A 22,602-nucleotide genomic window follows, 5' to 3' on the forward strand; every position below is an offset into this window, starting at 1 on the left:
AACATCCTTGGAAAAACAGTGCCTCTCCCGCTCCATCATTCTGCTCTGCCGACCATGAGACAAAGGGACAGCCGTATGCGCTGACTTCGGTGACTACAGACAAAATTGCTAAGGAAAAAGAGTTGTATTCCTCTGTGCCCGCAGCGCTGCACAGCAAAGGGGGAGCGTGAGCTGGAGCCTGCTGTGGCTTACATGGCAACAGCCCAACTGCTAATGGGAGCAACTTCGTGAGGTGCAGAGTCCTCCCTGCTCCTACTAATGTCACGAGCGTGAAATATGCTCAGCAGCTCTGCTGACACGTAAAGCGACGCTGAGGACGTACCCGGCCATAAGGTCCATCTGTGCAATCCCATCCCTGGCATAAGGGAAAGGGCAGAGCCCTTATTACTGCAACTGCTGTTAGAGCAAGAGCAGAGGCGTGCTGCAAGCCAGAGGCTGAGATGCTGGTTTTGGTGGGGGTGAGAGCTCTTTACTTGTAAATTGAGCACATCTGCTCTGGAAGTGGCCGGGAGGCATAAATATTGAATATCACATTGCCAGCTCCCACTCAAAGTGTGACAGGATCTTAGTAGAAATAAACAGGGGACTTAGAAATATGCAGAAGAAAAAAGTGCTAGAGAAGAAACATGTATGTCTAAATGAGATGGAAGAAATGAATGGTAATTCAAGGATACTGAGATACTGAGTTCCTACTGGAAGCCAGTCCCTAGAAAGGAACAAAAATAACATGGAAAAAACTGAGGAGTAAGGCAGATCTCATAAAATGAAGTATTCATGAAGACCAAGGAAGGGAATATTTGGAAAGCCAGGTCACATGCAGATAGACTGAACGGGGTGGCATACATCCAGGGGCCTGACTTTGCAAAGCACCAAGCACTTCCTACAAGGTGCACTGTGTGTTTTGTATCGCAGCTAGTCAGAAAATCAGCGGGGTTTGATTTTTCTCTTCTCTGTGAAATTCTCATGATGAGAACAAGCAAACCAAAGCCGCTTACCTCCACGTCTTCAATAATAAATTTGAGGTTTTGGTTACATTGGTTAAAAATCAAATCTCTGCTCCTGAGCCGCTGCTATGACGCCTTTTGCTCTCGTTGCACAGTGGGTGTGCAGGGCACATCTCCCGCAGCGCCTTGCGGACACCTCACTGCCTGGGGACCCATCTTCAGGGCCCCGTGGGGTGGACAAGTGGTCTGGTGTCTCGAGGAGACGGTCACCAGGGGCCACCCAGGACACAACACCTCTGTGATGCCCCGTGGGAGCATTTTGGACAAGAGCTATTTTGGTAGGAATCATTTTGTTCTCAGCAAAAAGGAAAAGTAGAAAATTCCTTGAAGGCATCTATGTTTTCTACTTTACGGTTTTTTTGTCTGAAAAATCATTTTCCTGCTCAATGACACTTTCAACTCCGCCCCCCCAGGCCTGTTCAACTCATATTAATTTCATGGAAAGCTGGTGGTGTTCAGTCCTTCACAGGACCTGGCCTCACAAACATCCCCCAAAACCCTCAAATGCACCACACTGCCAACTTGCCGTGCAAGAAAACAGTGGTCACGCTGGCAATTACTTCCCATATATCTAATTTCACCAGGAAACTTTTGGTAGTAGTAAGGAAGACAGATGAAGATGGAGAAGCCACGAGAAGAAGTACGCCTGTCGGTACACTTCCTTCATTTGGCAGTGCTGAGACAGGGTCTCTGGGCGCAGAAGAAATACTAAATGCAGCGCGTTGTCCATGGGCAGGTTGGAGTGGTTGAGGATTTCATGTGCAAGAGAAGGTGGGAAGCACTAGGGATGGGCTCTGCTCTGCAGCTGCAATACACCACACCGACGGGCCCAGAGGCTGTGGCGAGAGGGGGGAAAATACAGGGAAGGCTTGGAAAAAAAGACTCATAAAAACACTGAAAAGAGGTGGGGGAACCAGCTGGCAAGCCAGGATGAAAAGAGCAAAATACGGCCCGCTTGGCTGAGCAGCAGCTGGAGCAGGACGCGGTAGCGGTGCGCGAGCACGCGGAGGAGCTCAGCATCGCGCCGGGAGAGGGACCGCTTTCGGTGGCAGACGCGGGGGAGAGCCGGGCACGAGGGTAAGGTGGCAGCGGGACAAGACAGAGCGACGTCGGGCTGACAATGGCAAAGAGCCTCTTGGCAGGAGCTGCCTGCGATACAGTCCCCCGTGGGAAGTGGGGAGTACGGGAGGCTGAAAAGACGCCTGGGCAAATCCTGGGCTGCCCTCAGGTGTTGTCTGGGAGGTGGGTGGGTGATGACAGAGGTTTTTTCCTGGTGCCGACAGCCAGGCATAGCTGGGAAAGGCAGCTTTTGCCAGGAGAAACCGCACAACCTGCCCTGCCGCAGAAATCCCCAGCAAAAACACAAGGCGGTTGCTGGGTTTACAATAGTCTGCTTCCTCTTTAGGAAGGATGGATGTTTCCTCCTTCTTCTTCAAACAGTTAGTAAATAATTAAAAGAGAGAGACAAAATATTCTCTAAAGATAACCTAGTCTTCTGTTTCCATGGCAACCTCTTTCCTAAGCCAGAAGCCTTTTGCTCGAGTCATAAAGCGGAAGGTGAAAGCCCTTTTGCAGGGAGGTGGGAGCGGTGGCATGACCCCGCTGGGAGGCAAAGGGGAGGCATTGTGCAGAGCAAAAGGACTGTCGCGAACCCCAAACCACAAGAGAAACAAAGTTTTTCCTTGCGAGTCACTTCCAGGGACAACCGAGAATAAGCTGAGAGGGCATCCATCCTGGAGGCTGTACGTCACCCCGTGAGGTCACCGCCACCATCTTTCCCACCATCTTTTGACCCTTCTTTTCTCCCAAGTGCAGGCCATACTTCTATCGTGACCGAATATCGGGGTAGCTTCTAGCACCGCACCGACCTCTGGCCTTTCTCCCATTGCTCAGCTGAAACGTTTCACAGCCCACGCAACTGCCAGGACAGCTCGGAGTCCCACCACCTTACAGGAACCGCTCTGTGCACCGAGTCGCCTGGGGTTTGGATGGGTTTTAACTGTTTGGGATTTTTTGGCAAGCCTTACCTCTGGCTTCAAAGCAGCTCTGCGTGTGAGGCTAAGCCTTGTGCAGCCCAAGTTCATTGTTCAGCCGTTTGGGGACGGAATGCCCTCCTTCCCTGAGGACATGAAACCGTCTGTCTCATCTCTCCTCTCTGCCCATGGGAGAGCAGGCAGGGGCAACTCACCCAAAGAACCACCAGTGCAAAAAGAGCATTTAAAGACCCTTATTATTGCTTTAATAGATCTGGATCAGCATCCTTTCTGCAAGGACAAGGACCCGGGCCCTCATGTCTTCGACAGGTCTGACCTCCCTGCAGTCAGCATGCTTGCAACACAGCAAACACTCCTTCCAGCAAATAAATCAAGTCAACACAGTAGTTATCCTTTTCCTGGCTGTTGGTCCCATTTGATGCTCTTGCTTTTCACAGCCCCAGTTCATAAGATGCAGCAACTGCTTAAAAATCAGACAGGTCACAACAAAACCAGAACATCTCTCTTTTTACTGCCCACTTCACAATGCTTCGTATGCCAGCTGGGAAGGCTCTGGGAGGGCTACAGGGGCCCTCTTGAACTGATGGAAAAAAATGGGACAGGAATCCCCAAGGGAGCCCTGCTCCTTCTCTGAGCAGTGCACGAGCCTCCAAACCTCCCCATCTCTGTTGGGCTGCTGTCCTCCCCCCGCTGCCCTTCTCACTCTGTCTTCTCTAACACACCTTAGCGGAGCTTCCCTGGGGTGGTAGGTGACATCCGAAATTCTTTGTGCCCCCCCCCCCGGCTGGCTGGCTTTCCTACCCACCTGCAAACCCGGGAAGGGTATGAAATCTTGGAGTCGCTGCAGGAGGAGATCCAGGCTGGCGCTGGCCAGGAAGGAGACACGTGCAGTCATATTGCTGGAAAGGCAAGGATGCAGCCTCCAGGAGGCCTTGCTGCAACCCTGCCGGGAGAGGATCACGTCTGCCGGATCAAATCCTGGATCAAATCCTGGATCCTGAGGCAGGGCATGGTTCAAGGAGACGGTCTGCCCTCACCCTCCACACCGCAGCCCTCCCCACTCACCCTCCTTTGGCAAGGAGAGCTGCAGTTCTCCCTCTCCCCTTCTCTCCAGCTGATGAGCCAGTTTGCCTGGACACAACACACATAAACATCCTTACATTTGCGTGCACACACACACCTACACACACGCGCCAATATTCCCTGCTCTCCATGTCCGCGGTTGGCACTGAGCAGGACTCTGGTCCCAGCTACGTTGATGCAAATCAGGAAAACGCCAGAGGATGAAGGTGATGCTGGAGAGGAGGCAGAGCCGCCACCGCGCTGAGGGTGTTCTTGTAGGGTCTTCCCGGTGGGACTTGGAAGAGGGTTAGCCCTCGGCCAGGGGACTGACTACATTGTGTGGTGTTGAAGCCCCCCTTTGCTTTTATTTGTCTTTTTTAAAATTCTAGTTGTTGTCGTCTTTAATATATATAGCTATAGATACAAAAATAACAGATAGGTTTCTCTAGAGATGATTTTTGCACCTTTGGGCTTCTAAAATAAAATATCACAATTACTGCAAATGAAAGGGGGAAAAGTTCATTTCCTATCCCCTTTTTACCTCCTCCTCCCCTTCCACCCTGCCACTCCCGCTCCAAATTTCCCCGCATGTCTTGTAATTTTTTTTTCCCTTAGCAGTTTTCTTTCTTTGGAAAATGAAAAAGACAAACCCAACAAAACAACAACAAAAATATGCCATGTAGCCTCCATCCCCTCCTCCCATGAGCACGCCCGCTATGTTCACACATTCCCTTCAAAGCAAGGCTTTTCACCTCAAAATGCTTCCCGTGCTCCATGGCTGTTTGCTTTTCCCTGCTGCCGGGGCCAGATTTTCACCTGCTGTAAATCAGCATGAATCCACCTCAAGCCAGAGCTTTGCTGCTTTACACCAGCAGAAGCGCACAATCGCGTTTTGCCAATTTACGCTCGACCTGAAGATCTGGCCCGCAATTTTTAATGTTTGAAATGGAAGCATGGACAATAAGCTAGTTCCCAGAAACAGGCAAGGCAAACCCCAGACACTCGGCCCTTGCTGCTCCCCCTGCTTCCCTTCGCCCCCACCCTCGGCTGGCGTAGCACCCCCTTCAGCCCCCCTTTGCTCGCTCCTCCTTAGCACTTTCCGAAATTCGTAATCTCTCGGTAAAAAAAATAAATAAATCGATCTCTCTCTATATGTATATGTATATAACTAAACAGCTGCCGCGCGGCAGTCACCTGGCTGGAGGGTCCCGTCCCTCCCAGCCCCATGGCCTTTTCTTGTCACTATAGTCTCTGCGGTGATGGTCCAGGTCTTGCCCTCGGGCAGGACCGTTCCCGTATTGCTTGCACTCTCCCACGCCTCTGAGGTACGGTACCAGAGTATTTATTCTATATATATATATATTTATGTATATATATATATTTATAAATTTTTGTTTGCCTGGTTCTTTTTCTTGCAAATCCTTTGGAATTGCTGCTGGGGAGAAGCTAGCGAAACATGCTCCCCGTGCCGGCGGCCAAACGCTTCCTTCCCTGCGCCCCAGGGACCCTCATCTGTTCCTCTTGCTGACTCCGTCACCCAGCTCCAGCTCGGACGGGAGCGGGGAGCCGCGGTCCCCCGTCCCCCGTCCGCCGGGGCCGTCCGGCTCCTTTCCATCCCCGGGCGAGGGGGTGTCCTTGCAGAAGTCCGTCACCCAAGAAGGCATCGAGAGGAAGCCCCGGGGGTCAACGGTGTAGAAGGGCTTGGCACGGTGGGCGGTGGGACGGCGGGGCGAGGGGCTGGCGTGGAGGCTGCTGGTGCTGCTGCACTTCTTCACCAGCGTCAGCCCCGGCGGCGGGGGGGAGAAGAGGGAGGTCAGCGAGAGGCTGCTGAGGGTCTCCGAGGGCTCGCTGTTGTTGCCGCCCCCCCGCAGGCTGCTACCGGCCCCCTCCTCGTCCGAGGGGTCCATGGAGTCGTGGTGGGTGCAGCCGGGGCTGGTGCTGCCGCCGCTGCTGTGGCTGCGCTGGTGACGACAGATGCTCCGCAGGCTGAAGAGCCCCCGGCCCCGCAGGCTCCGGCGGCGGGAGGCGGGCGAGAGGGGGGCTGCCAGGGGTCTTTGGCTGCCGGCAGCCGGCACGGGGCACAGAGCCACCGGGAGGTCCAGGGCGCACTGCGGGGAGTCGCTGAGGTTGAGGCTGTCCTCCAGCGTGGTCTGCAGGCTGCCCGCCGAGCTGCTGCTCCGGCTGTCCAGCGAGGTATCGCTCTCCGGGGCCTGGGGAGCAGGAGTGTGGGAACACGGTTCGCGGGAAGGAGATGGGCGCAGGGGGGAAGAGATGGGCAGGGGGCAACAGGCTTTGCCTTTTTTTTTTTTTTTTTTGAGTACTTTGGGGTGCGAAAATAAACCACAGTTACAAAAAAAGGGGGAAAAACTCCAATTCCTTTCCCGCGCTCCTCCGCTGGGGAGGGCAGCTCTAAACCACCTGAGCAATGCTACAAAGCACCAGCCATGCAGCTTGCCCAGGGGATTCCCTTCTGGGGGAGGAGGAGAGGGTTCAGTATTTTGAGCTCTGACTTCATTCTGCTCCAGAATGAAGAAAGGTTTCAGCATTTTGAGCTCTGACTTCATTGCGCTCCAGAATGAAGAAAGGTTTCAGCATTTTGAGCTCTAACTTCGTTCTGCTCCAGAATGAAGAAAGGTTTCAGCATTTTGAGCTCTGACTTCATTCTGCTCCAGAATGAATTTTCCCCTCCCATGTGAAATGCTCCACCAAAGGGAAGGGGTACTGGATTTGTGAGATCTGCAGTCCCCGCTGCTGGGCTGTCCCTGACCATGGGTGGTCCAGGAGCCAGCAGAGCTGAGGATCCCTGTGGGTGCTCACTCTTCGCTTCCCTGTAAACCTGTCACACAGGCTGCAGGCACATCAAAACCATCAGCTGGCCAGAAATCAGGGGACTTCTGTACACTGGCCTCAGGCTCTGTACATATACCTCCTCTCATTAAAAAATCAGCAGTATTTGGGGAGAGAAGAGAGGCCTCATGGCTCTTCTGACGAGCACTAGTGACAATGATGGTATTTAGGGCAGAAAGGTGGGGTCCCCTTCCAGCAGGAAGGGGAAACAGCCTTAATTTCCTTGTATGAGGGCTCAGTTAAGCTGCATTTCAGTTGTTCCTAGGAAACTGGGCTGCACTATGAGATCGTCACTGGGACACAGCCACAGCACTGGAAATGATGCACCTAGGACTGTAAGCAGTCTCTCCTGAACCATGGCTATTCCATACAGTCTGCATCACATAATCAGAACTTTACCAATTTCAGCTTTACAACAGTTCAGTACTTTTGCCCCAGTGGTACACCGGCTCCAGAGCTCTTTTTCTTCATGTCTAAACTTATACCAGAAGTTTCAACACTGCAACAACTCAGTGGTCTCAGCTCAAGGCTAAATTTATCCTTGGTGAATTTATACACATTTGTATTGTGCCAACAGTGTCTGTCACATAGAACTGGATGACATATGATTCTATTTTTATTTTTCAGTTTGTCTGGAATAGAGTGTCCCTGTACTCCTCAAACAGGAATTGTTCATGGAGTATCTTCCAAGAACAATAAGAGGGATCTCTATTGGACTTTCATCTCTGCCTCCTCTGCTCTTCAGAGACACTTGATCTTCCCTCAACGCTTTTATTCTTCTCTTTCATTAGTGAGAAATAGCTGCCTCTTCAGAAAGAGACAGCACCTTTCTGGGATGTAAGAGCTAAGTGGGCAGGGGAAGACAGCAAACTCAGGGATGCGGCGTGTGGATGTGGCATGAAGGGCTACGGAGGAGGTAGGTGGGGAGAAGCCCGTTCCAACCAAGAAAGCGCATGATCTGGAGTCACGGCACGAAGAGGATCCGAGGAGGCTGCGCGGCTGCCACCTCCTTGGCTCACGCTGCAGCTGCTGTGCAGGCAGCGCTCGGTGCAGGGGACCCCGGGGCGAGCTAAAAGGTGGCGTGATTTTGTCTTCGCGTGGGGCTAGCTGCAGCTGCCAAACTATTTTTTGATCCCAAGCAGAAGATGATATGTTTTCAAGGACTGAGAGCTATACAACACCCCTTTGCTATACAACCCTCTCTCCTCCCCAACACTCCCGCACTCTGCGGTGCACCGTGCTCCTCCAGCAGGTTAGGTCCGGGTCACCCAGCCATGACCACAGCTGCCTCTCTCCTTCTTCTGCCCTCCCCCCCATTCAGCCCCCTCTGTTTGTATGTGATGTGATCAAGCTTTCCTAGCGGGGGGGAAGCGGGGATCCTCACCTGATGAAGAAGTGAGCAGTTCACACTCGGTGATCTCAGTGATGCCCATGAGCCTTGCAGAGAGATCTTAGGAAGGTTGCGTGGACATGAGACTTTCTCAGGCCCTGTCTGGGTGGCAGAGATGGCTGGGTGGAAAAATTCTGCTGGTACAGGTAACAGAGGGCAAGATGCACCTGGAGAGAAGGGGCTGGGAGGGACTGACAAAACACCAAAAGAAATGGGGAGGAGAACAGAAACAGAAAAAAAAAGAAAGTTGAAGAGTCCTCCAATTTGGTTTGGTGCCTTCGCTGCTGTTACACAGAGGGTCCTGCAAGTCCAGTGTACAGAGGATATTTAGTAACACACACTCCTAGCCAAGAAGTCTCAGTCTAGTGTTCACACCATGGGTCCCAATTTCTACTCAAGGACCAAAACCTGCACCAGACCTGGAAGATCTAACACAGCTCAGACCCATAAAGCAACAGCCCAGCTCGCCCCTCCTGTAGTTGCTCTTGCAGAAAAATGTTGAGCTGTGAGGCCTTGATTCAACTATTTGTCACTGCCAGAGGACTTTCATCGCAGATCCTGCAAGGCAAGGGATGAAGGGAGGTAAATAAACTGGTGGTTTGGGAAACCAGGGGACCACAGGAAGCCAGAGGATGGTCAAGAGTAGTACTGGAGCACTTCCACCAAGGGCAGACATGTGTGACGTATTCCCTGAACCGGTACCTGAGTAGCCTGGTCTTGGGGGCAGCAACGTTTTACCGTGCCAAGTGAGCACAGTTCATCCAGCTGGCACGTCAGGGGATTCTGTCCCCACTCTTCTCTGACTGTGCATGGGCGCGTTACTGTGAACAGGAATCAGCTCTTTCATGGTACTTCGCATAGGCAGGTCTGAGGGAGGATATAAAATCTAGCAGCAAAAGAAGAAACTGCTCCTCACCCCATTCCTGATGACTGGCAACCTGAAAACTAATTCTTGGTTAGTGTAACCCCACGTCACATTAACTCCATTCCTGGCAGGGAGGAGGCCGGGGAAAGGCGGATGAGCCGAACCAACCCACACTTTCAGCAGACCTGGAGAATGATGAAAGCCATGCTCACCTTTGGTACTTTCATGCTTTAGCCAAGACTGGACTGAGTTGAAAGGAGTTTTCTCTATTTCACACAGGTAACTGTCCGGGTTTGTAGAGCCATCCGCACTGGATATTGGGAGCAGGCATTCCCCCAGATCGCCTACCCCATTGGAGTCAGGGCTGTCCTGGCCATCCTGCTGGAAAAAAATGAGGACAAAGCCTTGTGAAATGTAATGGCAGATGAAAGAGCAGACTTGTGAAAGCCTCAAGAAGGGCTGACTCTGAAGGTATCTTCTAGCTAGCTAAGAGATGCTCAGGTTTCCAGCCCAAATCCCCTAAATTTAAGCTCATTCAGAGGAAGTTACTGACAGTAGTGAAGAGAACTTTCTAAAACATACATCCCTTTTTTTCTCCTCAAATCCACGATATGTCTCTATGGAGAAGCTCTTGAAAAGTGACCTGAATCTGTATTCCTCAGCAGGGACACTCGGATGAATACAGAACACTTCAAATGAGCAGGGGCAGGAATACAGCACATGGTGCAACGTGCCCACGACCACCCGGGGCTAACCTTGATCTCCTTAGGACTCAGCTGAGAAGTGCTGTGATTGTCTGACTCATCTCCTAGAAGGACGGAAGAGGACTTGTCTGAGTTGAGGGATAATGCTTCCATTTCGGCTAGCTGGACCTGCAAAAAGGGAAAGGAGCTGTCACAGGTCATGCCTGGCACCCACCTTTCAAGCAGTCACACTGTTTATGGTGGATAAGTGAGAGCCTGTAGACCCAAGATCAATTTTAGGTTATATTCCTTGGATACATCAGGTACTGCCTAACCCAGACCTGGGCTGGGCAGGAGAATCCACTTTTTAAGGAAGGTTGAACATACGATCTGTAAGCAGCCCACCGCCAGTCCATGCTCCTCTAGTGCCAGAATTGGAGGAAGGAGTCCTGAATCTGTCCCAGCGATAGGGCTGGCACAAGGCCCTGCAAGTAAAGCCAGGCGGGGAGAGGGCTCCCTCGGGCCGGTGACAAGGCAGTCTGCTCTGCTGAGGGACGAGGAGTGGACCCCTCTCTCTGAAGGCACCACGGACAGCCCTGCTTAAAGGTGAAGGTGCTTTCATTCCAGGGATAGTCATGCCTCTTGCAGTCCATGCCGGTATCATGCTTTTCATATTCTCTTACCTTCGTCACTGAAACTCTGTTTCTCTCCAGCTTCCCTGTGTCTCCCCTCTCCCCTTACCTCTAATCTACCCAAGACCTCAGCTAACACCGTCTCCCGTCCTGCTCTCCATCCCTAAACTCACCCCTCCCACCCACTCATACTTGTGTTCTCTTGCCTTCTGAAACCACACCTGACCACTGCGTCTTTCCCATCCTTGAGCCTCAGCTCTGCCCCAGTCCCATGCCTGACCTTGCTTCATCTTTTGGCCTATTTCATAGCACATCTGCCCCTCTCCCATCCTCTCTCCTCCAAGCTTTCGATTCCCCTCTGCCTGACGTCTCTTTCCCACAATGCCTGAAAAGCATCTCCTTTTTCTAGTAGCCTAAGCTGCTGCTCTGTCCCTCCTGTCTTGGCTTTCCACCACTGGTCTCTAGAGTCCCACCAGTTCCCACGACCTGACTCCTGACAGCTATATTCTGGGTTGTCTCAGTCAGGACAGTTTGCTTCCTGGCCATTTATTTTGTCCTCCCCTACGTTTGTGTTTGTAAGAGGCAGGTACAGCTTTTCTGCTCTAAGAGCAGGTGGAACATTTGGAGAGATGACTCCTTCGAGCTGGGAGTTTAGTGGCTTGTGCCAATGCCAGAGACTGGAAGAGGTCTCCATCCGAGGAATAACGCACTTCGAATAAATGGGATGGAAACCCAGAGCTGGATTTAAATAAAGGGCACAAATGACATCCTTATTTGGGATATTATTCTGACACAGGAACATGGTGCCGTTCAACCATGAAGAAAGCCCAAAACCAACAACTGCTGCTGAGAGCGGACGCACCAGAGAGCCCACAATGAAGTTAAGACAAGCACGCTACACAGCCATCAGTCAGCAACTACTTGTGTAGAGAAACACAGTCTTCATTCAGTCCCACTTAATGTGCGTACTCATCCATTACTCGCCTAAGTGCTTGTTACACCAGAACAGCCTTACAACTGTGCTTGTAGAGACACGAGCGTGAAATGTGATAACATCTGCCGCTACCTTCTCCATCCATAAAAAAAAGGGTTTCAACAAAAGCCAGAATAGTCTGTTCTTCACTGAACCGCTTGCTCGCAAATTCTGGCCACCCTGGGATCTACACAAAAAACATAATCAACAAAGTCATGAATAGATAAACTGCATGTGTGGAAACGGTTCACCGCTGCTCACTGGCAAACTCCTGCCACTGGCTAAACACTCTATCAGCCACCAATACACAGACATCTAACTGTCAACCAGCCCAAGAGTGAAAGGATAGCAATGACAAGAGAACAGGTTAGCAGTATGAAAAAAAGATGGTTTGTTCTTATAGCTTCCGTTATTGCAGAATATTTAAAAATCTTCTGACTAAAGATAAGGAACAAAAAAAATTAAAAAATTGCAGTGGGGGGAGAAGGGGCTGTTCACTAGGAGCACAGTCCATGAAAACTGCCAGGGACACCAACCTGAGACACTGAACCATGCACACATATCCCTTAGAAAATAACTAGTTGCAGATATAGCATATCTTCAAAAACAGGGCCATGATTACAAAAATCCTTAATTGTACAAATAATTGGTTTGAAGATGCAAGCAGCATAACTGGGAAAGATGCTGAGCACTTCTACTCAATGCAACAAAAAGCTTAATAACTCTGAGCGTATGTTTAAGTGTTGAGTCCATCCACTGTGCTCAGCATCTTGACAGATTAAACTACAAGCGAAATGGAAGTGAACATTTTCGGCTGACATATGATTTTTGTCACAAGGGCAGGGTTAAGGGTGATTGGGCGGGCAGCAAGCATACTGTTTTGTTCAAACACACATGCATTGAATAGGACTAGATAAAACCTGTTTTGCCTATATAACTTGCTGTCAGTTGCTTCTGAGATAGTACAATTCTGTGTGTACAACACACATTCGGATATGTTGATGTACCAGAGTACACTCTCATTTAATGACTGTGTGCATTGCTGGTGTTAGTGCAGGGACAAGCCTAGCTGTGACTCCATGTAGTGATTTCCTCTTGGAATTTCCTCAGTGTTTTTTATACTATGAAATATAAAGAGAAGGTCATGAGCAACCATGACTTAAAATCCTGAGCTGCAGTTTTGATTCATATGATCAGAAATAAAATACCTACATTTTACCACTAACGTTATTCCTGTATTTGGACCATTTCTTTTCAATTCCACATTTTAGAAGTATTGAAATATCAATTTTGAAAAATAATTTATGGCTCTATAACAGCCATTAGAAAATATGGTCTAAGAATAATTCTTTGGTTGTGATTATTCTGTCAAACTCTTTGCTGTGGCTGTGGGTTGTGCTTGAAGATTTTGCTGCCTAGTTTCCTTGCTAGGAAGGTAAGAAAAAAATCTGTTATTGTTGTCTTCATTCCTAGGCAAGATACTGAAGACTATCTGGAAGGTTTTCAAATGCAGCAAACTAGCTGCAAATGACTTAATTTTGGGGTAATCATTCTGGAATGCCTTAGAAGACCTGATTTCCTGAGAAGGCTGAGCACCAATTCCTGAATATATGAATTTATGCAAAGCAGTGCAAAATGCAGTTAATTGAAAACTAGTTATTTGGCTGTATTAATGCAGCATCTATTTGTGAAGTGTTGCAATACTGATAAACTACAGCAATATTCGCATTTTGATATTTCAAAGGGAAGCTATGGGGACAAGCAAATAGCTGAAAGGCTGAAAAAAAATTAGAACATCAGAACCAGGGATAGAGTAATCTGCCAATGAGAGCTCTCTTCCCAGCTTTCCTGGTTTCTTCATAAGCAATAGCAACATATCAAGTTAGTCATGGGGAAGGAGATGGTGAAGATTGCCACTGATGTACTGATTTACTGTCAGATGAGCCATGCTAATGTTACAAGTCTGACCACGATCATAGCACCTAACTACAATAAAATGATTTCAGAAACAAAATTAATTCTGCTATTCACCTAACTTCTCCCAGACTCCTGAAGTTTCACAACCTGAAAAGACTAATGGCCTAGGAAGTAGTTTTCCAAAGCATCTACTAACTATAGAAGCACAAGTCTAAGCCATTTGGTGTCCTGCGCTTAGCAATAACCCGTTTGTCAGCTAACAGGTTCTACATGAGAAAAGAGACTCTCAAACTTTCTCAGTGGGGCCATTTTAATTTAATTTTTGCTCAAACTAATTAACTGGTTTTCACCACAAACCAATCCTTGCTCACAGACGGTGACTCTAGTCAACAAGGCATTTAAGCATGTGCTTAATTCATCAACCTCAACAGGGAATAAGCAAGCACATGCTTAAAATGAAGACAAAACACATGCTTAAATCTCCCACTGAATTGCCCCTGAGTGCTGTCATTGGGGTGAGATCCTTTCAGTCCTCTGTACAACATGAACTTAAACTTCGGCTTTTCTTGCAGAATTGAACACAACAAGAGCTGCCAGGACACCTTCATAAGTATTTCTCCACAGCTCATTCAGTCCTTCCTGACCTGCGTCCTGGCACATCTCACCTTTCCACCACCTCCAACATCCCCCCGTGGCTAAGGAGGGCAGGCCTGTACTAGAGGCGGTATCAGCAATTCGTGACAGATGACAAACAGGTCAACAAGCTCTCTGTCTACACGATCTACAGCCAGAAGCACACATCGGACGACCTGCAGGCGTGTGGGCGTGGGTGTGCAGGTCTTGGGGGAGAGTCCCCTCACGCATCCTCGTACGCAGGTTACCTCTTGCTTGTCATGGTTACACTTCTCGCACATGGCCGGCGAGGAGTAATGATGGAAGACGGAGCCCGATAGGTTATCGATGATCATTAACTCCCCGTCGAAGGAGTCCTTAATAATTAAAGAGACACTGTCCAGCCATAAGTTCTCCTAGGGGACAAGAAAGGGGGGAGGATGGGAGAGATCATTTTAAGAATGCCGAGTTTTTTGCTTCAAAGTTTCATGTGAATTTGGGGCTGGGTTCTCCACCCTGACTCATCTGGAGCAGCACCTTGTTCTGCAGGTACCTGCACAGGGTCACTGGGGGAGCATTTGCTCCTTAGGGTGTGTAAAGGTGCCAGAATTCAATGCAACAAAAAAAAAAAAAAGAGGGACTGTCTTCACTCACCGTCAGCGCACCACGGCACTGCTTATGCCTCCCTTCCAGCTCTGCTGGAGTGCCTCACTCTTGATCTGCCATTTCCCCCATTCCCTTCTCCTGAGCTCCCCTCTCAAATGTACTCCTAACACACCTTCAGCTGATCTGCTCCATCCCTCCTCTGCTGGCCCTCAGGTCCCTACACCACGATGACGATGAACAGGACCCACTGCTGTCACAGCCCTGTCCCCGCACGATGTTACCAACTCAAAAGTCTGCCGCTGAAAACAAACCTCTCACCCCGAGGTGCAAGAGTGTATCTGCTATTGCTAAGCCCTCAGTCACCGAGGCTGCCCAGCTTCTCCCCACAGCTACTTGCTTCAGTCTGGTTGGTAAGCTCAAAGGCGTACTCACCTGTGCTGGAGAATAACATCTCATGCACAGACGGCCTTCAGGATCTGTTCTCCCACCACCTCCTCCTGTTCCTGCTCCTTTTCCCTGTCCTGAATTTGGGGAGCCTGACTTGCGGGAGCACAGCCCATGTGAAAATTCCAGCTCAATCTCAGCATCCATCTCTGCATCCTCCTGGGCCTCCTTGTTGCTGTCGTCCAGATGTTTCATGAGCACAGCTACCACCACATTGATGAGGACAAACTGGGCTGTGAGCACAAAGCTGACAAAGTACAGTGGGGAGATGAACTGCAGGTTGCTGAGGCAGCTCCGGTCATCGTGGCTGCAGTCACGCAAGGTATCCTTGAGGGGAAGTTGGGTTTGAGAGGGAACGATGGAAGGAAGGAAGGAAGGACTAAAGTAAGAATACAAGCTTGGCTGCTCTTTCCGTCAAAAAACGCTGATGCCAACGCAAAGAACAAGGCAAACATTTCTATCACCCCCCACCCTCTGGGATCATGAGGTCCTCAAAGAATCTGGGACGCTATCTGATCATGTGCTCTCTGCTTCACAGCAAATACATCCCAAGGCGTACAGAGCAAACTACTTCCAGGCCATCACACGTTGCTGCCACTGTAGCCCCACACATGAGCAAGAACAAAAATGAGCAGTCTGGTACTGCCTTCTCCTAGCCAGACTCAAAAACATTATATGTGTTCAAAGAACTTTCCTCTCTCCATGTCCTCTGAAGGAAGGATTTATTTTGGATTGCCCTGGGAGCTCTGCAGATGTGTGCTATGTCCTACACGTCCTACAACATACGTGCCTACATTAAGCTTTGATAACAGGCTTGACAACAGTGGATATTCCCTCTTAGTCTGGACAGTCGTCTTGTTCCTCCCAAGGACAGCTTGAACTTTCCTCAGACACATGTCTGTAGGACTAGACGAGCCCAAGTTATGAGTTACCATGATGAGGAGGGAAATTGTGGCCCAAGCAGGGTCCTTATCTAGCAACCCAGCTCCTGTGCTCCTCCTCTTTTTTGGCCCAAGCACTGCTGAACAGAGCACACATCAGAACTTCTCCTTCCCCACAATAAGGGCATCCACGCCCCTGAGACCCAGTTACCTTCATGATCCCGTTCCAGTTGTCACCCGTGGACACCTGGAAGAGCGTGAGGAAGGCCATCCCGAAGTTCTCAAAGGTGGCGTGGCGGCTCATACCCTCACAGGGGTTCTCATCGTTGCATACTGAAAGGAAGGGGATCACAGCTATCAGTGGAGGGCACGCTGCCGACCCCCAGAGCAAGAGCAGGAACCAGGGAAGGGGACTTCAGGCTTCTCACAGCCTGGAGACCTCAGGTCATGGCATCAGCCCCCTGCCCAACAGTTGGCTGTTGCCCAGCAATACAGAAAAATCCCTGATGGCCCAGCCCCAGGATATCGGGCAGTGTAACTCAGTTGCTCAGGGATATCCTCCCCATGTGTCATTGTGCTGCCTTTCTTCTTGATCAATATTCCATGGCAAGAGATGTAAATAAACTTTCCCTGAGTTTTTCTTGTAATCTTGAAGGCAGTATCAAGGCAGGCAGTGCCGAAAAAGCAAAAGTTTAAGAATGAAAGAGAAACCAGACACTGCTTTTATTTTGTTAGGCTGTTAGGACAATAACAATTTAGAGGGAAATTCCTCTTACATCAATTACGCATAAGGGAGAATAAAGGCCATCAAGTAATTCAGTCCCTTTATTGAATGAGCACTGATTTTGAGAAACCTCAGCTTTCCAGCAGGTTTGTGGCTCACACTGGAGCATGGTCTGCTTGAGACTTACCCAGTTTTCCAAAGAGCTCCACTCCTAGAGCAGCGTAGATGAAAAAGAGGAGCATGAAAAGGAGTCCGAGGTTTCCAACCTGAAAGCGAACAGCATGGTCAGCCTACCCCAAAGCCTATTTCATCTGTACCGGCAAGTTTCTGTCTTTCAAAGCCTGAAGACAACAGCAGCAAATTCCTAGCGTACAAATGCAACCAAACAATTCCTCAAGGCTTGGGAAATCACCAGTGATGGCACCTGTTGCAACTGGACTTGAAGGACGCTCTTTTCCCAGTTGCCTTCACTCCAGCACAAGCTCTGACCAGGGCTGACTGAAGTGTGCAGTTTCTGGGCCAGATGAAGACAAGAACATTGGAGCAGGGGCACAGAAGGTGAAGCCAGTGTGTCTGGGTGAAGGACAAGCTACGGATTACAGCGTACAGACAGGTCCCGCAGTGCTGCATGCCCCACCAAACTGCCGAGGTCCCTTGAAGTTATGCTCATGTGAAGAGCAAGAGAGGAAGCAGAGCTCCCTTTCCAACTCATGAATAATAGGTCAAAGCCTGATTTCTGGGCCACCAGCAGCGGCTGTTTGGAACCCCCCATCGCGAGGATTGCTGCTTCGTGGTGCGCAAAGGCAGCGGTGCCACCAGCAACATGGGCTCTGCTCCCAAGTCCTCACTCTCCCAAATCTCCTGCTTGCCTCTGAGTCTCCTGCCTCCCTGCATGTGGGGCAGCTGGGTTATACGTGAGGAGCAGGAGGGGGTTTTGGAAGACGTAGGCTGAACTGTAACAGAAAATACCAGTAACAGTTAGCACACTGTTGGTGGAGCAAGAGAAGGCAGGGAAAAATTAAGGACCTAACTGTATACGGGTGTTTTTGAAAAACTGAACAGTGTCTGATCTGAATGCATGTGGTCTGGGCCTTTGTTAGGATCATCCACTTCAGGAGTCTAATTTAGACATTGCAACTGCTGTGCCATCCAAATTCAGGAGAGAAATAAATGATTCAGCCCACCCACTCCCCTGGGCTGCCAGATCCTGGCTCCCTACATACTCAGTGGAAGGAATTATTTCTGATGACTAAATTGGACACCATAGTAAATGCTGTGAACACATACCTCTGGGTCTGTGTCTACAGGGTATTAAGAAAAAGAAGTTAATAAAACTTAGCTAAGGGCTACATTTCCAAAGGGGTCTTTAAAATTAAAGCTCTATTCACTATCAAGACTTGTTGCAGTATAACAAAGACAGGAAGGGAATTGAAACAGGACAAGTGGAGATGCCTTATGTGCCATTAGCAAGCCCAAATCCCTGATGTGAGTCTGTGCTCTAGGAACATAAAGAGAAAGGTCGAGAGGAGGAAAAAGCGCAAGGGAAAGGACAGCTTATTTTAAACTGCTTCTTTTGGCAAAGCCAATAAATCTTGGAGAATAATATTACAGATAATTCAATTGTCCCCTGAAGACCCAGTGTATAAAATATGGAGACTAAATTCAATCTTTTAACAGTGAAACTGGGAGATTTTAGCCCTGCTTTAAGTGCAGATTTTTACACAACTTTAAATATGGAGTGATTTTTGATCCCTCTGTTATATAACTTTATTAAATGAAGCCAACCTGTTACAGAAGGAAGCAAAAGCCAGTCAATAGGAAGTGGATTGATTGTAGGCTTTGATGCTGGAAGGTTTAAGGCCTGCTTGTTATTACTTTCCAGGGAATACCTGGAGGCCAGACCTTTAGACACCTGCTTGTGAGGGTTTTGTGGCAGATATTAATGACCTCCAAAAGACCTGACCTACCATCTTGGTTAGCAAAGAAGCTGGCAGTGAATGGGAAACAGAAAAGCCAGAATTTATAAAGTATGGAAGAATATACTTGTGGTTTATGGCTAGGACCAGAGCAGGGCTCAGACACTTGAATTTAGGTCCCAGCTGTGCTTTTTGCCATCCTGAGCAAAACACTTCACTGCCTGATGACTCAGTTTCTCCATCTACATGACAGGGAGAGACATTTTGTGGGTAGAAGTTGACTCTCACTATTTAAGCGCAAATATACTGCAGAGTCCTCTTATCAAGGGCTTCTGGATACTACTTCAGCCAGCTCTTAATATCTATGTGCATTTATGTGGGCTGCAGAATAAACATGCCACAGACATGCAGGTGCCGGATCTGGAGACCTGCTCCATTCCAGACCCTTGCCTAAGAAAAATCAGCTGTTGTGGCTCGTGGAACAGAAAAAAGCAAGGTGCAAAGCAGCTGCACTGAGCCAGCCTGGGGCAGCAGAGCCAGAACTAATAAACATTACTGGCTCAAAGCTGCCTGCTATAAGAACACACTTAATCTCTTGTTCCTTCCATTGTCCAGTGTATCTCAGCCCCCAACTATCCTGGATGATATCCTACATATGAATTATATTATTATTATTAGACAAAGCCACAAATTATTATCGTTTAATAAAAAGCATGGGAGATCAGACAGAGGTCAGGATCCATAAAAGATCACAGTGTTTCCACCTCGCTTTTGTGCCACAAGATTCCTCTAATTCAGATTGACATTTATTGCCACCAACATCAGAAGTAAACTCCTTGGGTAACTAGTCATGCTGTTTTCAGATTGATCGTCAGCTCTGCATCACTCACCAAGACTGGCACATTAGCTGATAAATCAACTGACAAATGCCCGTGCATTTTGATATCATGCAATAGAGCTGCCTGCTCGGGGCCTGCCAGGGGAATGGTCTGATGTATGATCAGTAGAGCCACTTGGTGCCATTACTCCTTGCTTAACAATTCTCTCCTAAGGATCCAAAAGGAAGAGGACCAGTCTCCCTGGCTGCTCATCCATCACAGAGGATCCTCACAGTGGGCTTGAAGCCTGTGTAAAGTACCATGTCAGCATCTCATTTGGGAACAGCTGCCGCTCACAGCTCATGAAATCCTTCTGTCTAGCTGTCTTGCAGTAGACACTTAACTGCCGGCTGCGTGAGCCACAACAGAGCGCGTCACTGCTTCTCGTACACGAGAGGCTCAGCAACACAAAGGGATCCAGGAGGAGAAAGGAAGAAAAAGGAGTAGGAAGGGGGAAGCACTGGCTAAGAAAAGGAGTGACAGGAGTGTGAATGAGAGGGGGGAAAGGGAGGCACACGCGCGGAAGGGTGAGAGGAGTAGAGACGCAAAGACCTCCTTTCCTCCTGAACTGGCTGCCAGTCACTCTTCCCTTCTTATGGAGAGAGGAGCTGGGAACTAGCTGCAAGCAGTTAGTCACTAGCTAGACGTGATGGGAAGAAATCTGCCCTTATCCAGGGATCAAGGCTTATTTCATTCAACCACTGGAGAACAGAGATGTGAGGTAAGCTGTCCCCCTGTGATTGACATGAGAACCTGGACAACACCTAGCTGAGGAGAGCTGTACCCCTATGAATGACATGGAAACTTGGACATCACCTTCAGGCAGTTGCCTGCACAACACAGTGGACACCAGCTCTGAGACTCCACAAGAATCAACCCTTTGGAAAAAGGGTGTTCTCAAAAAGGAGAATTTTTGGGGAAGCTGGTCTCTTTTACCTGTGGCAGGGCTTGAACAACTGTATCCAGCAGTGCTCGCATTCCTGTGGCCATCTTCAGTAGCTTCAGGACTGCCACAACAAGCACAAGAGAAGTGTCACTCAGACTGAGCTCAGAAGGTCCATCCTTTGTGTGACTTACTAATGGCAGTAGCACAAGACAGATGTCCTGTATCCCCTTGCCCTAGAAAAACTGGATTGTCCCCCTTGGCCCCCTTCTTTCTTTTCCCACTTTTTTTGACTGTACAGTCCTAGTGGTTCCTTCTCCTCCAGTCCATCCTCTTCTTACTAAATACTCTGCCACCCATGCCTATTGGGCTGCTTCTGCTTCACCCAGTCTGGCCAAGAGCCCTCTTTCTCCCAGAAATGTGTATCACACTTCTCCCTCTGTTCTGGTTTTTCGTTCCATCACATCCCCTTCCTCCAGCCACCATCTGTTAAGGCAGCTTAGCACACCTTGGCCACCATCAGGAAGATGCAATCCCCTCCCTGTGCAAACTTCAACCTGCTTGGTGGCCCCTTCTCCAAACACCACTACCATGCTTGCCCCATAAAACAACAGGGAAAGTTCAGCTCTGACATGATCTGCTCACCCTCCTGGTCCTTCACCCCCTGTTAAAACCACCGCACCTAAATGCCTGGCTAAAGGGAGCAGAAAGCCTTAGCCTCTAGGCTGTCCTTCGTCACACCCCCTGCCTCCCTCCCCGGGCTAGGGACAGGGCGAGCCCATGACTCTACAGCCACTGCTCAACAAGCCATGGCACCAGGTCCCACTCCATGGCCGCCTACACCCGTGCCTCTGGCCAGTGTCTCTCTCACCCCGGGCAATACGCAGCACCCTCATGATCCGGATGATAGTGGGGTTAATTGGGAGAGCAGCATTGATTTCAATCTCTTCCAACGTGATGCCCATGACAGACAGCAGCACAATGGCCAGATCGAGCTGGTTCCACCTTAAGAAGAAAAAAATTAAGAGAATAAAGGAAGGTGGAGTTTTTTCATTTCCCTGAAAAAGAAAGTGAATTGTCTCCACTTCAACCTAAATATTTCTTTATGTATGAGTTCAAGGCCCCACTCTGAGACAGCCTATATGGGCTTTTGCAGACAAACAGAGATTCACTTTGCACACACCCTGAGCAGCCAGAGGCAAGCCAGCCCGATCTGAAAGCATGGAGCTGTGTTACTATGGTGCTATGCTTTGACTAATGGGCTCAGCTTTTTATGGCCTTACTACCTCGAATCAGCTTCGTTATATACGTTCTGCTTCAGCATGCTCCCAGTTTGCCTCAGGGGCAGGAAAAAAATGGCTCTCTCTAACCCCACCTCCCTTGCTTTCTAGCCTAACCAGCAGATGCCAACCAAGAGGCAATTTTTGGACAACTCTTACTATTGCTTACGCATTGCGGCTCATGCTGGCTCAAGCTAGGTCCACGCTGCGCAGAACTGGGAGGCAGTCAGGGCAGTCTGTTACCACCTCACACTCCAGACAGGGATTCATCCTCAAGACCTCCACCCCAACCCCAGTTGTCCCACGGTCACAACTGGCGTAACCCTCCGCTCACCTGTCTTTGAAGAATCGCCGCAGACCAAATGCCACCAGCTTGAGGACTGCCTCCAACACAAAGACGGTGGTGAACAGGTAGTTGCAGTACTTGAGGGCGGTCTCCAGGGACTGCCAGCAGAAAAAGAGGGTAAAGAATTGAGGCAAAAGCAACATCAAGCACATAACCTGGGTGGGGAGGCTCTCCTGAGTGCCAGGAGTTCATTGGGAAGTGGGGAAGCTGCCCCACGCCTCCTACCCACTTGAATGTGGAGGCTGCCTACTAAGGGCAACCACCAGCTGACCCCTCTGCCCCTTGTTATTCTCAGGATCAGTTATTGCTCTTTTCTCCTGTATTGCTCAGTATAACGGGGAGGAGGCAGCTATTACAAGGAGAATCCATGAAGTACCATCAAGCCCTCTCTTCTGCCAGTAGCCCATGCCACCTGGATGCCACCATGCTAATGGCACTGGCATAGCTATCAACCAGAAGTAAGGCACAAAGATTACTCCAGTTGTGGATATGTATCACCTCTGATGGGAGGAAACGCCTCTGTGCTTTGGTCTGGGGCAGGCATACGTGGCATCTCTTAGCTGTTGGGCTTCTGGTTCTCTTATGTGCTGCCCCTTCTCCACCACCATGGACCAGTGTGAGCAGTGGGCAGCATTTGGTGGCAGTTTGTACTGGAAGGGTTCGAA

At 49.4% G+C, this 22,602-nt stretch overlaps 1 protein-coding gene across 1 annotated transcript in view; it reads right to left on the minus strand.

Annotated features, from left to right (window-relative positions):
• Positions 1 to 4,134: 4,134 nt before the first annotated feature.
• The window catches only part of CACNA1I (calcium voltage-gated channel subunit alpha1 I), a 158,417-nt gene continuing 139,949 nt past the window's right edge, over positions 4,135 to 22,602 (minus strand). Inside the window, exons 26-36 of the mRNA XM_075051956.1 lie at positions 21,926 to 22,035; positions 21,183 to 21,316; positions 20,365 to 20,435; positions 16,822 to 16,900; positions 16,122 to 16,243; positions 15,018 to 15,356; positions 14,249 to 14,395; positions 9,918 to 10,034; positions 9,375 to 9,543; positions 8,292 to 8,488; positions 4,135 to 6,270 (exon numbers count right to left, since the gene is read on the minus strand). Of these exons, the coding sequence (XP_074908057.1) occupies positions 5,569 to 6,270; positions 8,292 to 8,488; positions 9,375 to 9,543; positions 9,918 to 10,034; positions 14,249 to 14,395; positions 15,018 to 15,356; positions 16,122 to 16,243; positions 16,822 to 16,900; positions 20,365 to 20,435; positions 21,183 to 21,316; positions 21,926 to 22,035 (2,187 nt within the window). The 3' untranslated portion in view covers positions 4,135 to 5,568. The remainder of the gene's footprint in view (positions 6,271 to 8,291; positions 8,489 to 9,374; positions 9,544 to 9,917; positions 10,035 to 14,248; positions 14,396 to 15,017; positions 15,357 to 16,121; positions 16,244 to 16,821; positions 16,901 to 20,364; positions 20,436 to 21,182; positions 21,317 to 21,925; positions 22,036 to 22,602) is intronic.

This window comes from Buteo buteo, chromosome 19 (assembly GCF_964188355.1).
Source record: "Buteo buteo chromosome 19, bButBut1.hap1.1, whole genome shotgun sequence".
Lineage (NCBI taxonomy): Eukaryota > Metazoa > Chordata > Aves > Accipitriformes > Accipitridae > Buteo > Buteo buteo.